Source organism: Gymnoscopelus braueri (genome assembly GCF_963280865.1).
Source record: "Gymnoscopelus braueri genome assembly, chromosome: 9".
Taxonomy (NCBI): domain Eukaryota; kingdom Metazoa; phylum Chordata; class Actinopteri; order Myctophiformes; family Myctophidae; genus Gymnoscopelus; species Gymnoscopelus braueri.
Genome location: NC_137610.1, coordinates 46,711,964 through 46,728,237, shown reverse-complemented (window position 1 = coordinate 46,728,237; position 16,274 = coordinate 46,711,964). Strand labels below are relative to the sequence as shown.

The 16,274-nt window shown below is 43.3% G+C and overlaps 1 protein-coding gene across 4 annotated transcripts in view; it reads right to left on the bottom strand.

Annotated features, from left to right (window-relative positions):
* Nucleotides 1-1,019: 1,019 nt before the first annotated feature.
* Nucleotides 1,020-16,274, bottom strand: part of LOC308091404 (protein arginine N-methyltransferase 8) — a gene marked incomplete at both ends in the record, with an annotated part of 39,072 nt that continues 23,817 nt past the window's right edge. For all 4 annotated transcript variants that reach the window (XM_080437006.1, XM_080437007.1, XM_080437008.1 and 1 more), the window contains 6 exons: nucleotides 1,020-1,103; nucleotides 1,388-1,509; nucleotides 7,048-7,198; nucleotides 10,388-10,503; nucleotides 12,477-12,564; nucleotides 13,954-14,096. In XM_080437006.1, coding sequence (XP_080293132.1) covers nucleotides 1,020-1,103; nucleotides 1,388-1,509; nucleotides 7,048-7,198; nucleotides 10,388-10,503; nucleotides 12,477-12,564; nucleotides 13,954-14,096 — 704 coding nt within the window. The remainder of the gene's footprint in view (nucleotides 1,104-1,387; nucleotides 1,510-7,047; nucleotides 7,199-10,387; nucleotides 10,504-12,476; nucleotides 12,565-13,953; nucleotides 14,097-16,274) is intronic.

Below are 16,274 nucleotides of genomic sequence, written 5' to 3'. Positions count from 1 at the left end.
CCAGCATCTAGTACTAGGATGGCAAATGAAATGTGAAATGTGCATTCCCTTTGTCAAGGACCAGTTGTTGTTGTGGAAAAAAAACACACTGCGTTCATAGAACAACCTGATATACCACACCACCCTAATCACATGTACAATAATCACATGGTCAATAATCGATAACACTCGGAAAAACTATAGGAAATGATGTTGAGAACATAAAATGTTACATTCAAAGTAGCACTTTTTTACTACAGTAAAGCCTAAACAACATGCTGCCTTGGTAAGGTTGTGATGGCTGCTAGACGGTCTTAGCCTGGCATTGGCCAGACTAATATCACTGTGTAGATATTAGTCTGGAATGTCTGTGTGAAACCTGCATTTCCAAGGAGCGGATTAACCCATTAAGACCGGGAGAGCATGTCATTTTAGATTTCTTTGGCTATTCAAAAATAGCAGATATAAAAGCATGAGTGCGTAGATCAGTATTTGTTTTAAATCTTGAAAATTTGTGCAAATTCACAATCTTAAAGCGAAATCAAATCTTTGCCTCAAAGATTTGCACAAATGTTCACGTTTTTAAAAAAAATAGCAGATATACAAGCTCATAGCGTGGCCCTCGGTGCCGCGCTATGTGCTTGTATATCTGCTATTTTTGAATAGCCAAAGAAATCTATAAATGACACAGATGCTTCCCCGGTCTCAATGCCTCTGGTGATATACCCGGCCCATATTTGCATACTGGGCCCTGATTGGTGCCCCACAACTTCGGGGGGCAGCGAACGCCAATAACAACCGAGCGGGGCCAGACCTGGCAGATTTGCCTGGTTTCCAGGCTAAGACGGTCTTGGCCAGCACTGTCAGGAAGGCTCTGGTGTCACAACCACTCCAATTTAGTTCCTTGGCCTCCTTCAGTCCTTCTCAGAGCTGCACCTCTGGCTTCACATCACGTGACTGTCGTTCAAAGGGAGTAGGGGTGCTTCCGCCTTCTCTATAGGGGTCCGCACTGGTCCCCCCCACCTCCCTCTGATCGAAACTTAGCGCATCTTGTAGTCCGCAGCGACGGCCGCTTCACATAGCTGTCCTTTGAAATCGAACTCGAAGCTGAAGTCGAGGTCTCGCTGCGTGGCGACACAGGACATCGAGAGAGGTGATGGAGGGAGACAGGGACAGAAAAAAAACAGTGAGTGGCGAGAGAGAGAGGCGATCACTCATCAATCAATCAATCATGGTGTTTCAAACGGTTGCTCAGGTGAAGGTATAGCGTTGACTGATCACTAAAACACAGGCAAACTGTCTGTCTATGTCAGACTGGGGTGAGAGAGTAGAGGAGGGGTAGCGAAGAGGGTATCTGCAATGACAGCATAGAATCTGTGATGTTTGGTGTGTATAACACACGACTCACAATGTTCTTGTCGTTGGGTTTCATGGCGATGCTGCCAGTGATCTCCTCTCCTCTTCGTACGGTCAGATAATCCTCCAGGTAGAATACTGTCTGTTTCCAGTGGGTGTAGGGAGCGTCAGGCGCTGCGACACACACATTTCAGCAGTTAATTTATGTCCACATATAAAGCAAGGGTTCCCAAACCTTTCAGGCCGTATTAAAAAGGTCTTAAAGTCCTTAAATTGTCACTTTAGAGATGTGCAGATACCCTGTATACACTTATACTTTATGTTGGTTTGTTTAATGTTGAGTGAGAAAACAATGTTGCACATTAAGCTAATCATCTGGGGACCCCCCAAAATAATTTGTGGACCCCCCTGGGGGTCCCGACCCCCAGTTTAGGAACCACTAGCCTGAGGCTACGAGCTCAATCCATGGTCTTGAAGGGCGGACCCAAACACAGCCGCCTGGATTTGTGCGTGGCTTCCTATTGCTTCAGCAATCTATGTCCCCGCCTCCCCTCCCCTCCCCCCCTCGGCCTGTGCACGGAACACGCTGACGTCACCAAATTTAGAGCGACGCCCCTCTGCACTCTGATTGGTAGGGAGATAACAAGGTCCAAGACCATCGTTCGTGCATCGCTCCCCCAGGCTTTTCTTTTTTGTAACAAAAAAAAATGCATGGGTTTCCGAGGCTAAGGAACCACTGACACAAAGGAGAGCATACAACTACACAAATATTAAAGGTGCAGTAAAGTTACGTTCACAAAATCATGGCATATTTCTTCATGATACAATAAGCATATCACTTAGTACCTCTATAGGTATAAGTACTGCAACAGCGTCTCCGCCATATACGGTATGTTGGCTGCCAATTATAGCAGAGAAGGCACAATACCAGTCTTTTTGCCTAGTTTTTGGGCATCCCTCTAACGACCACCCCGTGCGTATGTCCTAGGCTGCCAATAATGAAAACAAATAGTCTGCACATATAGCCTAGCTCTGAGATGGTATGTAGGAGTGGTTGGTATATGACCGTGGTCTTAAAGGCTTCCTTTCTAGGGCCTAGGCTAGGGTCAAAGGTGCAGGCTATCTCTAATACAGACACTTCTCTGGACATTAACCACAACACAACATCTGGTGTATTAGCTGTCAAAGATGTTGGGTCATTACAGAGATGAAACATGGATGGAATTACACGGGAATGTCTCACTGTAGATGCATGATATTTTGTCCATGTCCTTCACTATGAGTTCCACTATTCTGTCATGACATGCAATATACTGTACGTGTACATTCCTTTGTATGCATAACAGCTATTCAAGATGTGTGACAGGGTTTCAGTGACCTGTTCTGTGGTGTGGTGCAAGCTTTGAGGGACGTGCACGCATGCGCACACACACACGCACACGCACACACACACACACACACACACACGCAGACAGATTAGAGATACTCCGATTGCCTCACACTTGAGGGAGAAACCTCTGACATCAGTAATCCTTTCTTTCATCCTTTTATCGACCGTCTCAACTTTGACCTTGAACCTATGATGTCATCATCACTGATCTAAAGACCAGAGAGTGAACGACCAGCCTACTCATGCACGGAACGGGAACGTGGCAAGTGGAGAATGCATGCCCCATCCGGTTACGCAATACCCGTCGTAAAGTATTCGCTGTACCCGTTGTTGGAGTACCCGGTGCGGTACCCGTTACCATTAACGTTGGATATTACAGTCAATAGGTTGCAGTGACACATAGGGCCAAGTTTGAACTCAATGGGTTTGGACGGTGTCCGAGTTATGCTCAGGAAAGACACACTCACAGACAACGGTTTTGTGAATTAATAGATATAATGACTGTACACACACAAACATACAGTATGCACACACTGTGTAAATGTGCATACACTATACACCAGGGGACTTCAAAAGAGCCCCTAGGGGGTCCTCAGAGTTACTAAAGGGGGGGCCGCCAAATCTTTGTGTGATAGGAACTTTTTTCTTACATTAACCACTTGAACCCTAGCATCCCTATTCTGAGGGGAACCATTGGCTGAAAATAGCAGATCTACAAGCTCACAACGCCTTTGTGAGCTTGCAGATCGGCTATTTTCAGCAAAAAAAGGTTTGGGGTAGGGGGAAAAAAGAGCGTTGAACGTTGAAGACCCCTGCTATACATGTAAATAGATATTTATACACAAACAGCAGTGTGTGTGCTTAGTGCACACATACGGTACACATACGGATAATATTTAGAAGTAGGAACCATGCACACGGCACCTTCATGCACCACAAAATGTCTTAAGAGTGACTGATGTACTACACTTCTGCTATTTTTCTTAATATTGTTGCAATTCTTTGTTGTTATTGCTGCTGCATTTTTTAGCAGAACCAAATGATTTGACTCTTGTGTATACTCTTGAATGTGTCGCTGTATCTGCTCACTGCTGATAACTGACGCCCTGACTGACGAGAAACTAATGCGTGCGACCACCAGGTCAATAAGACTTAAATAGAATTTGTGCCATCGGTCCTCAGTCCGCACACACCTTTTCCTCTACGGCCAGACCTCTTTGAAGGTCCGGAGATAAAAGGACCTGCCAATCAGTGTGGCTAGTACCTACACCCATGATTAACGCTCGGTATGGACATTGACGTGGCAAAGCTCTATAAGGCCGTCTGTTATGCTGATTCTAACAGGGAGCGGTGGGGATCAATGGTGTAAAGTAACTAAGTACATTTACTCAAGTACTGTACTTAAGTATAATTTGTAGGTATTTCCAATTTTCAATACTTTTACTTCTCCTCCACTACATCTCAGAGGCAAATATTGTACTTTTACTCCACTACAATTACTTGAAAACTTTAGTTATAGTTACTTTGCAGATATACATTATTATATCATAAAACATACATTAACCACTTTAGCCCTGTTTTATATATAGGCTATTTGAAAATAGCCGATCCACAACGCGTCGCATCGCGGCGTGTTGTGAGCTTGTAGATCTGCTATTTTCAAACATTTTACTTTTGGTACTTTAAGTATATTATGATGACAATACTTTTGTACTTCTACTCAACTAAATGTTAATAAACACCCATGATTGACGCTCGGTATGGACATTGACGTGGCAAAGCTCTATAAGGCCTGTCTGTTATGCTGATTCTAACAGGGAGCGGTGGGGAGAGATGCCATTTCCCCTGACTGGCAACAAGTCCGATCGTTGACCTCTTCTCCCTTCCCTTTCTTCTTCTCCTTGGCTGTGAGTGAGTCTGCATCCGCCTGATACAGCTGTCCCCATGGCACTTTATGGGAAATCAATGCCACACGCTGGCTTTTTCCGTGCGTTTAGATCTGTTATCATAGAGTTAAGGCCCCGGCTAGCACGCCTCTCAGGTTTGACCAATTTCAGCCTGGCAGACCGACGACGAATCGATACGAGAGATTTGGGACGGCCGTGGATAAGTTGAGGTCAACAAGTTATTTCGTCTAAAACACTCATCTACAGAATCAGAGGCGTCGGCTCACTTGGGCAACTGGGGCAACTGCCCAGGCAGTAAAGATCCTGCCCAATCCATATTCTGTAACAGAATATGGATGGCTATGTTCATGACCGATGTCACAGAAGAAGGTCATAACAGTCAAAGCGGTCGTAATGGCTAACGCTAAACTTCCACCTCTATGATTTATATATCAGTCTGCAGTGTATAGGTTGATGTATCATGATTCGTGTTTCGTGACATAGCCTTTTGATTTGGTAAAGGAAGTATGTCTTCTAACAAATCGCCACTAGAGGTCAGTCACAGCAAAGGCATTAACACCTGTTCTGACCAAATTTAACCCGTTCTGGCATCTCTGTCATTTTAGATTTCTTTGGCTATTAAAAAAATAGCAGATCTACGGTGCTGCGCTTTGAGCTTGTAGATCTGCTATTTAAAAAAAAAATCTTGAACATTTGTGCAAATATATGAACATATATATTTTTTAAAGGGAAAATCTTTAACTCAAATCTTTGCTTCTGGGGTTCCCTGGAACATTTTGAGATGGGGGTCCGCCGCCAAATACATATAATTTTGTGGGGTCCCACATTATATATCCATATTAGATATACACCATATCAGAACCACTGATATTATAGCAACATTTGCAAAGATTTGAGTTAAAAATGATTTTTCAAAAAAAATGCAGATCTGCTTATAGTATATCTGCTATTTTTGTATAGCCAAGGAGATCTAAAAAATGACACCGATGCGTTCCGGGTCTTAATGGGATAATTCACACGCTGCTCAGGCTCTCTCCCTCTCTCTGGATCATGCAAAGTAGCCTTCCTTCTCCACGCTTCTCTAATTCACTGACGATGGCGACGTGTTGCTGCTGCTGCCGTTCAGGCCTTCAGAGCCTTATCACAGACCCTCATTAGCAGGATCTCTTTTTGTCTCTCCGCTCTTCCGCCTGAGATTCCGTCTTGGCCTCAACGGGGATAGAACTTAGAAGGCAGTGTGTGTGCGCAAGGCTGGGACCTCCTCAACAGCTGCCATGATGAGCCTTGCAGGATTCCTTTTGCTCCATAGTCTAGCCATATACAGTAGTAATCTCCTACCGAGGGGTAATTAGTCTCCAGGATAAAGCCCTACCAGCCCAGATCTACCAGGGCTTGGACTGAATGAGAAACACAGAGAGAGAGAGAGAGAGAGATAGAGGCCTTTGCATAAGCAGAGCTGCTTCACGCTGATAGGAAGCTGTTGTGTGTTAAGGCCTGAGCTCAAAAGGAATTACTACAAAAGTCATGTAATCACTGAGGATGTTGCCTATTAATTCATCATGCAGGCAACCCAGCATTAACTCTCTCACACACGCATGAACGCACACACACACACACACACACACACACACACACACACACACACACACACACACACACACACACTCACTCACTCACTCACTCACTCACTCACTCACTCACTCACTCACTCACTCACTCACTCACATACATGTTTGTATTACTCTATACTTGCGAGAACATCAACATTTTAGGACAGTAATTTTTATCATTTTTGAATTGCGTGCCGGTGTCAAACACCCAAAATAGCCGATGTTCAAAAGCTCACAACCTGTTGCAGCTGCAATGCGTTGTGAGCTTGTAGATCGGCTAGTGTGGCTGTGCGACGACGGCATAGCACAACCAGAGTGTAGAAGAGAGAGTGACGTCACGCTTTGATCTCGCAGCAAAGCGGGCTCCTATGGGCTATAGTTTCAAACATTGGAACTATCTCATTGAGATAGACAGAGCACTTCCGCATTCTATTCTTACAATGGGAGTCTATGCTAGTGTCATAACTCTCTTATACGGCTCTGAGCCCAACTAAGTAGAAATCAAGCCTAAATATAAATGATAAAACTAAAATTTTTCTATTTTACTTGTAGGGACATTTGGCCGTCACAAGTATAGTAATACACATACACACGCACAGTCGCGCACACGCACACACCCACACCCACACCCACACCCACACCCACACCCACACACACACACACACACACACACACACACACACACACACACACACGCACACACGCACGCACACACCAGCATAAACATACAGAGTACAGTATGCACACGCAACTCCCTCCTGCGTAGAAAAATAAAACAAAGTGGGGCAGACATTATTATTATTACCGGTGGAGAAACCCGTCTTCTTGTGACACTTGGTGAACTCGATGTTGAAGTAGGTGACCAGCGCGTGGACGTAGTCGTTCCTCTGGATCTGCAGGCAGAAGGCCGAGGTGAACGACAGCTCCTCCGTCTTCACCGTGTAAATGTCCACCTCCTGCAGGAGGAGGAGGAGGAGAGAAGATAAGTGGGACACGTTCTCAAAACATCTGGACGCACTCCAGCTGCTAGTAAAATGCTGTAGTTATAGTTAAGCTTTCAGCGAGTCGTCTTTCAACAGTTCTTCCCTTCGAGTTACACTTTTGTTCTGACCATCACTGAACCACAATGAACCTGTCCTCATTATTTATTTTTTGGCTTTTATGCCTTTAATGATAGGACAGTAGGCTGACAGTGGATTCGAACCCACAACCTCTGGGTGGTCGGCAGGCTCCTTATTTTGCCGGAAATACCAAATTATAAATAGCGAAAATAGCCAATCTACAAGATTTTCAAGCTTGTAGATTGGCTACTTTTTACTATTCGCCATGTGATGCAAGTACAGTATATAAGGCTGAAGTGGTTAAGAATATTACTATGGGCCCGGACCGCTGACCCTAGTGGTCCGGGTACCTGGGCTCCAATGAAGCCTCACAGTGCATTGCGGGTTCGAGTTCCGTTCCCGACGATCTTTGCTGCATGTCTCTCACTCCCTGTTTCCTGTCTGTAAACTATAAATGAAGGCCATAAAAGCCCCAAAACTATACAGTATATATACAAAAAAATTATATTACTATGTAAAGATGGTGTGCATATACCGTGTAAGCATGAAACAAGATGCCTGACGTCTACCACAAGCAACACCCGAGCTGCCCCAAAACATCAACCAGGCTGTATACCTGCACATAAGAATGGGCTTCACCATGCACTTAAACAAAAAAACTGACTGCCTCTTTAAACAGTTTCGGCTTGGCTGGGAAGGCTTATATATGGGGGATGGGGGGACACCTATGGAGGGGGAGGTCACCTGGTATTAGAAGGGTCAAAGCCGTGATCATTGCCAGGCTCCACTGAGGCCTGCGGCCATTCACAGCCGCGGTGTTGCAGGTTCTGTGACATGACATGTTCCCCCCCCCCCCCCCCAGGTTCCATGCAGTCACACGTTTTACGGGGGGCATCTGGTGCCTCGCTCACCCTGTCCGCCCGCCGGAGCGGGTCGCCAGAGCAGAACAGATGGGTACACAGATCTCCATCTATCTACACTTCACTTCTCATCTTTCATGTGTCAGCGGCGCGGCGGCGGCAGCAGCAGCAGCAGCAGGCCGGCAAATCATTGCCGCCGCAGCAGCGTAGTAGGGGGGGGGGGGTCCGGCTCGTCAGAAATCTTTGCCATGCGTGGTAAAACACGCCGGTACACATGTGACAGCGTTTTCATCTGCTCATCTGTGGGTGGCGGTGTGCATTCACTGCTACGGGGGGGGGGATGACTGGCTATTATGTTGTCAGATGCCACGTTGTTTTTGCTGAAAATATGCCTCGTGTTTACTGGTGATAAAAAACTAATGATGCACTTCAAAGTCAGCCTTCCTGTGCTGTCTTCCACAAACACTCCCTTCCTTTTTAATCCATTCAATCCGGGAACGCATCTGTGTGTCATTTTAAGATTTCTTTGGCTATAAAAAAATAATAGCAGATATACAAGCTCATAGCGCAGCACCGAGTGCCGCGCTATGAGCTTGTAAATCATGAAAATGTGTGCAAATCTTTGAATATAATTGGCTATTTTTTAAAGCAAACATTTGAAATTCAAATCTTTATGCTTCTGGGGGGGTCCCTGGAACTAAATATTTTGAGATGGGGGGGGGGGGGGGGTCCACGGCCAAATACATATAATTTTGAGTGATCCTTGCAATGAAAAAGTTTGAGCACCACTGAGTATAGCAACACAAGGTTTTCAGAAACCTATAGATGCGTTCCTGGATTCAAGACCTGGAACGCATCTGTGTCACTTTAGATTTCTTTGGCTATTAACACATTGCATGCCAGTCGCGTAGATCTACGCGAACCTATTTAAAGCCGCAGCGTGCCAGTCGCGTAGATCTACGCGAACCGCCGATTCCCATGTTAAGTGCCCCAGGTGCACTTTCCGAATTTTTTTGATCCATTTCCGTTTCCGGTTTCCGGTCGGAAACGGAATTATTCGGGTTCCGGTTTTTTCGATCGTATCCGCTTCCTGTCTGGGATCCTGTTTAAAACTCGATTTTCTCTGGTTGTTGTTTTTCTCCTCGCTGATCACTGTTTACCGTTCATCGGCTGTAGCTTCAAGATGGCGGCACGGATTTGGAAACTGTTTTCGCTGTCCGTTTCTCACGGATCCGCTGTGTGTTTAGAACCAAATGAACGCGCACTTTTAACTTATTTAGCGAGGTCTGTGGCGACATGAAAAAAACTAAAAAACAACAATAAAACGCTGGCACTGGTGAGTACATTATGAGATTAAACTCTGGCATGGAATGTGTAAAAACTAGCAGATCTACAAGCTCATAGCGCGGCACCGAGTGCCGCGCTATGAGCTTGTAGATCTGCTATTTTTGAAAAATATTGAAAAAAAAATGTTTTAGATTTTTTTTCAAAAAACTGTTAGGATTTAGATTTGTTTTAAAGAATCGCCTCAGGTCTTAATGGGTTAAGAACTCCCTCCGTCTCTCCAACACGTGTGTATAATATAAATATAGAAATCATAGTGGAAACATTTTGCTGCTTGTACCCGTATGAGTGAGTGCCAAATAAACCACTCTTGATTCTTGATTCTACAACTGTCTAGTCTCTATACTGAGCTGAACTGAGTGAAACCTATAATCTGAACAGTCATTCACTCTACTAACTTCTAGCTGGTGAAATAATAGTGAAATTAAACTGTTCCTCATTTTTGCTTGTTTCCCTTGGGACCCCCCTGGCGGGGGTCCCTGGATCCCACTTTTTAGAATCAATGTTGTAAACTGGTGAAGGCTCCAACCGGGGCTCCATAAACACTCGAACACAAACCCATCATCTTCTTCTCTGTCTTTTAGTTCAGTGGTTCTCAAACTTTTTCATGTCAAGGACCCCCAAAATGATTATGTATTTGGCCACGGACCCCCATCTCAAATATTTTGTTCCAGGGACCCCCAGAAGCAAAGATTTGAGTTACAAATGTTCCCTTAAAAAATATATTCAAAGGTAAATCTACAAGTATTTCTGCTATTTTTGAATAGCCAAAGTATAAAAGGTTAAAGTGGTTAAAATTATTATGACGCAACATTAACACATTTTGCTGGGGACCCCCTGGAACCCCGCCAAGAACCAATATTTTAGTTTAATGACAAACCTTGATCAGGCAGGAGTTGGACACCACCTGTTTGGGGTCCACGATGTCCACCAGAGGCTCTTTCATCGCCACGTTACGGATGCACGTCATGTCGAAGCCGTAGACGTTCTCCCACCCTGGAGAAACGCAATGACTCCATGTTAACTTCACAATTTACTTGAGTAAAAGTACAAAAGTATTGGTATCAAAATGTACTTAAAGTACCAAAAGTAGAAAGTACTCATTATGTCAAATGAATAAAATGTATACTTTATCTTTTGAAAATAGCTGATCTACAAGCTCACAAGTTGTGAGCTTGTCTATTTTCAAATAGCCAATGTTTAAATAGGGCAAATATATGTTTTATAATAATAAACCAAATCTGCAAAGTAACTAGTAACTAAAGTTTTCAAATAAATGTAGTGGAGTAAAAGTAAAACATTTGTCCTTTGAGATGTAGTGGAGTAGAAGAAAAAGTATTGGAAATTGGAAATACTCAAGTAAAGTACAAATACCTTAAAATTGTACTTAAGTACAGAACTTAAGTAAATGTACTTAGTTACTTTCCACCACTGGTGCGTAAGCATTCTTTAGTTTGGACCCATTAGGGGGAAGAAGAACCATTTGAACAGATCACACATTTCCGAGAATGTTGTATTTGCATTTCTCTCTGTCCACAAAGCGAAGGCAGTATGGCCTCCGGACCGGCACTAATGACCATTAGGAAGCTCTCTGCAGACTGGACTCCTTCCGGGATGGCCCAATACCCTCTTCTGAAGATGTAAAGATGTACTGTAATGACTGCGGGTCAATATGTGTTCTGGCCTCACCATTCAACCGCAGGCCCTTCTAAATCCTGGCCTAAGTTTAAAAAAATTAAATAAATCTAACCCAGTGTGAAGAGAGTAAATGAATTAGTGTAACTGGTTGCATCCTTGTGTTGCAATCAGCTGCAGCTGTTGAGGCCGTGCTCAAATTGACAGACCCACACACACGGTCAAGTGTAGGAGTGGCTGGCACCACTCAAAAATGACAACAAATGTATGTCGCTATATACTGTACATAGCAAACAAGAACCCCAAAAGGGGTTCCCGTCCTGAAAGGTATACGTTACAAATAGGGTACCGCGGTACAATGGATGAGAACATAAACAAATTGAATGAGTTATTGAAGTGCTTTGCGTTGCCGTCTGATTCACTATGTGTCAATTCAAATCCAACGCGACAGCACCTGTGGTTGGTTATCCTGTCTATTGTGATGATGTGCTACAGGATGTATGGGGGTTGTGTTGTGTGAGCGGGACGTCTTTGGACTGACCTGGCAGCATAACTCATAGTCTGACTCTGTTCTGGTCCAGTGAGAGAGAAACCAACGCACCGCGTCGGGTTCTCAAAGTGGGGTCCGGGGACCCCCAGGGGTCCTCTGGGGGGGTCCCCAGCAAAACGTGTTAAAAAAGCGTCACAATCATTTTAACCCCTTTATCCATATTTTATACTTTGGCTATTCAAAAATAGCAGATATACAAGCTCATAGCGCGGCACCAAGTGCCACGCTATGAGCTTGTAGATCTGCTATTTTTGAACAATCGTGGAAATGTGTGCAAGTCTTTAAATCTTTTTTTTTTAAAGGTGAACATTTTTAACACAAATCTTTGCTTCTGGGGGTCCCTGGAACAACATATTTTCCACGGCCACAAACATTATCAATTTGGGGGTCCTTGGCACGAAAAGGTTTGAGAACCACTGCTTTAGGTGAAGTTCAAACACACGTGCGTGCGTGCGTGCGTGCGTGCGTGCGTGCGTGCGTGCGTGCGTGCGTGCGTGTGTGCGTGCGTGCGTGCGTGCGTGCGTGCGTGCGTGCGTGCGTGTGTGTGCGTGCGTGCGTGCGTGCGTGCGTGCGTGCGTGCGTGCGTGCGTGCGTGCGTGCGTGCGTGCGTGCGTGTGTGTGTGTATGTATGTGTGTGTGTGATACTGATATTGCTCTATGTTGATGGTCCGTTTCATGGAAACATAGTCCAAAAAACATAGTTAAAAAAGCCACCCTTGGGGAAGGTTACATGAAGAAACTCCTGAGAAATATCAAACCCCTCTTAACTCTTTGTGTTACTCACAATGTATTTTGAAGTCTTTATACTGCCTGTCTTCAATGGCCACCACATACAGAGCCGCGCGGTCTGGAAACATTAATCCGCCCGGTTTCTGTTTCGACAAATGAGAGAGAGGAGAGCCCGGCATGTAATTGTGATCATAAAACATCTACTTGTGCATAACATAACCAGCATACATACATGATGATGTGTCGTTTCTCATCTGGGTGACACTGTGAGACAAACCACATGCAGAGTTCAAGTCATGGCCATTACCACCAGTGGTGTTAAGTAACTCAGTACATTTACTCAAGTACTGTTCTTGAGTAAAATGTTGTGGTATTTTTACTTTACTGGAGTATTTCCAATTTTCTGTACTTTTACTTCTACTCCACTACATCTCGGAGGCAAATATTGTACTTTTCCTCCACTACAATTATTTGAAAACTTTAGTTACTAGTTACTTTGCAGATATAAATGCTTAGATAATAAAACATACATTAACCACTTTAGCCCTAATTTATACCTAGGCTATTTGAAAATAGATGATCTACAAGCTCACAACGCGTCGCATCGCAACGCGTTGTGAGCTTGTAGATAATGCTATTTCCAAACATTTTAGCACTTTTACACTTGGTACCTTAAGTCAGGGTTTCTCAAAGTGGGTGTCGTGGCACCCTAGGGTGCCGTGACACCAGTCCAGGGGTGCCTCAGAATGTTTTGATAATATTTGGAATTGATCCATATCACTTTTGGACCTACACCAAATCTCTTTGTCAAAAATAGCCGATCTACAAGCTCACAACGCATCGCAACGCGATGCGTTGTGAGCTTGTAGATCTGCTATTTTTGACGAATGTTCCACCCAGAGTGGTTAAACGTCTATATCATAGCCGTTGAAATGACGCCTATAATATAAACGGTCTAAATATACACGCTTAAAAAACAGCTGATCAACGTCTAGGCTAAGAATAGATGTTGAAAAAACTTTCACTTTTAGACCAATTATAACCCAGTTTTAGACGGAGGTCTAATAGACGACTATGGCTCACTGGGGATGGGTCCTATAAGTAAGTGAGTAACAATGTAATTCAGGGGTGCCCTGGATGAAAAAGTTATTTACAGGGGTGACCTGAGCCAAAAAGGTTTGAGAACCACTGCTTTGAGTAAATTTTGATGCCAATGCTTTTGTACTTTTACTCAAGTAAATTTTGAATTTTGAATTCCAGACTTTTACTTACTTGCAGTATTGATACTTTTACTTAAGTAAAACATTTGAGTACTTTTTCCACCACTGGTTACCACACAACAGAACCCTAACTTAACTCTGAAAGTGTAAAATGGGAACCACTGCCAGTGAGGGATTTTTTTTTTACACTTTCACAATTAAATTGAAGCATGCTGTGATTGTGGGTGAAATGAAATTACATTCACAGCTTTACTCCATAAAATGTCAATGCAATATTGTACGCACGCACGCATGCACAGAAAGCAAGCGTACCAGCCATTTGTCCCTGGCAAAGATAACGGTGTTGAGCATGGACTCGTAGAAGAGGCAGTAACCCATCCACTCTGATATGATGATGTCCACCTTCTCCACAGGCAGCTCCACCTCCTCCACCTTGCCTCTGAAGATAGTGATCACTGCAACACACAAGAACAGATGGCTTTAGCAACACGCTCATAGATCTATACCTGTATATGTGGGGGGCTTCATCATTTGGGGGTCTTCTGGATCTTCATGGCAAGAACCACCCCCCTAGTGCATTGTTTCTCAAAGTGGGGTCGCTGGGGACCCCCTGGGGTCCTTGGGGGGGGGGGGGGTACCAGGGGGTCCCCAGCTAAATTAGTCACAATCCACTTTAACCATATATTACACTTTGGCTATTCAAAAATAGCAGATATACAAGCTCATAGCGCGGCACTCAAGCTTGTAGATCTGCTATTTTTGAAAAGTCCCTGGCACAATTTTTCTTTTGAGATGGGGGGTCCACAACCAAATACATATCATTTTGGGGGTCCTTGACATGAAAAAGTTTGAGAACCACTACCCTAGTGTTCATTTTAACCACAAATTCAGTTATTCTATGCATATTTTCTCCATCTCTGAACATTCTTCTTTGCAGATTAATCAGATTCCAGTCCATGCCCGTCCATATACATGTGACACATTTATTAACCACTTACAACCTGGCATGATCCCTATTTTGGGCATGTCATTATTAGTCAACATTTTCTCTCCCCCCACCCCCCCAAAAAAATAGGAAAAATTGTGGATACAAGCTCTGTAGAAGTTCTACAAATGCCTTCAAAATCTGTAGTTCTCAAACTTTTTCGTGCCAAGGACGCCAATATTGATATATATTTGGCCGCGGACCCCATCTGAAAATGTTTTGTGACAGGGACCCCCAGAAAAGAAGATTTGTGTTAAAAAAAAAATCTAATTTATTCAACATTTTTCAAACACTTTCAAGATTCTTTTTTTTAATTAAAAAAATAGCAGATGTACAAGCTCGCAGCTCGCAGTTGTGAGCTTGTAGAGCTGATATTATTGAATAGCCAACGCTAAAATCTAAAATGACACAGTGGTTTTAATGGATTAACCCATTTAGACCTGAGGCCGTTTCTAAAAAACGCCTTCTAAAAAGTTTTCTGAAAACCTTCAAATTCTTATTCAAAAAAACGTATAGGTTACAACCAGTGGTGTGCACAGAAATTTGGAGGATATTTGTACTGTTATTTGTACCGATATTTGCCGTTATCGGTCAATATCGGTATCGGCAAATAAAGCTGACATTAACCGGTGGCAGTGGCCCATATTTATCTGTTGTTGATAAGCATCAATTTTGTGCTGGCTATGTTAATGTGTTGGTAATCTGCAGCCTATACCAAGCTTTAGATTAACAGTTATTTCTTGTAATGAAGATGTATTTGTTTCCCTGGAACAAAAGGGGGAAATAATAACGCCAAAAACAAAATAAACTAATATCTGTGTCAGTAAGTATCGGCTATCGGCTAAATTGTCATTTTAAACATCGGTATCGGCCCAGAATTTCCATATCGATGCATCCCTAGCTTTCTTTTTTGTTGGAAAAGCTAAATAAAATATAAATCATAAGTAAAGTAGTTTATCTCAGATGGGGCGATGCAGATCCCAGCTGGTCTGATTTCATAAAGAACTACAACATGCATATACATGTAAGCTGCATTTTCACGCACGCATGCACATACATACAGTACTAGCCTATGGGGTGATGATAATGTGCATGCAGATGAACCCCAGATGGCTGTGAAGTTGCAGTTGCAGTAAATTCAAGTGAAGTGCCAGCGGTCCACTATTCACGTTTACATAATTGTGTCACCGGGCTCATTACGGCATTGCCCGCAGATTTCATTGTGGAGCTCATATAAACCATAATTACATAATAATAATAATAACAGATTTACAGTTCAGTAACTTAGCGCATCCTGTGAGTGTGTTAGACAAGCCCATCTGCAAGTGTTTTAGTGCTGTGTGCGTACTGTACATTCTTTTTTTCTGGTGCTTTGCTGAAAAAGGGCAACATTACTCTATAACTGCCCTATTAAATACATTCTTCCCTGTTCAGTTTGAATTGTTGTAAATTAATTATGAATGCATGCAAAATGATTGTTTGAGCTGCATCTGACAGATTCCACTAGTCATTTTAGAAAAAATAGGGGGTGGCAAAAATAAGTTACCACTTAATGTATGTCTTTTGTAATAATAATCAAAATCTGCAAAGTAGTAACTAACGTTTTCAGATAATTGTAGTGAAGTAAAAAGCGTAATATTTGTCTCTC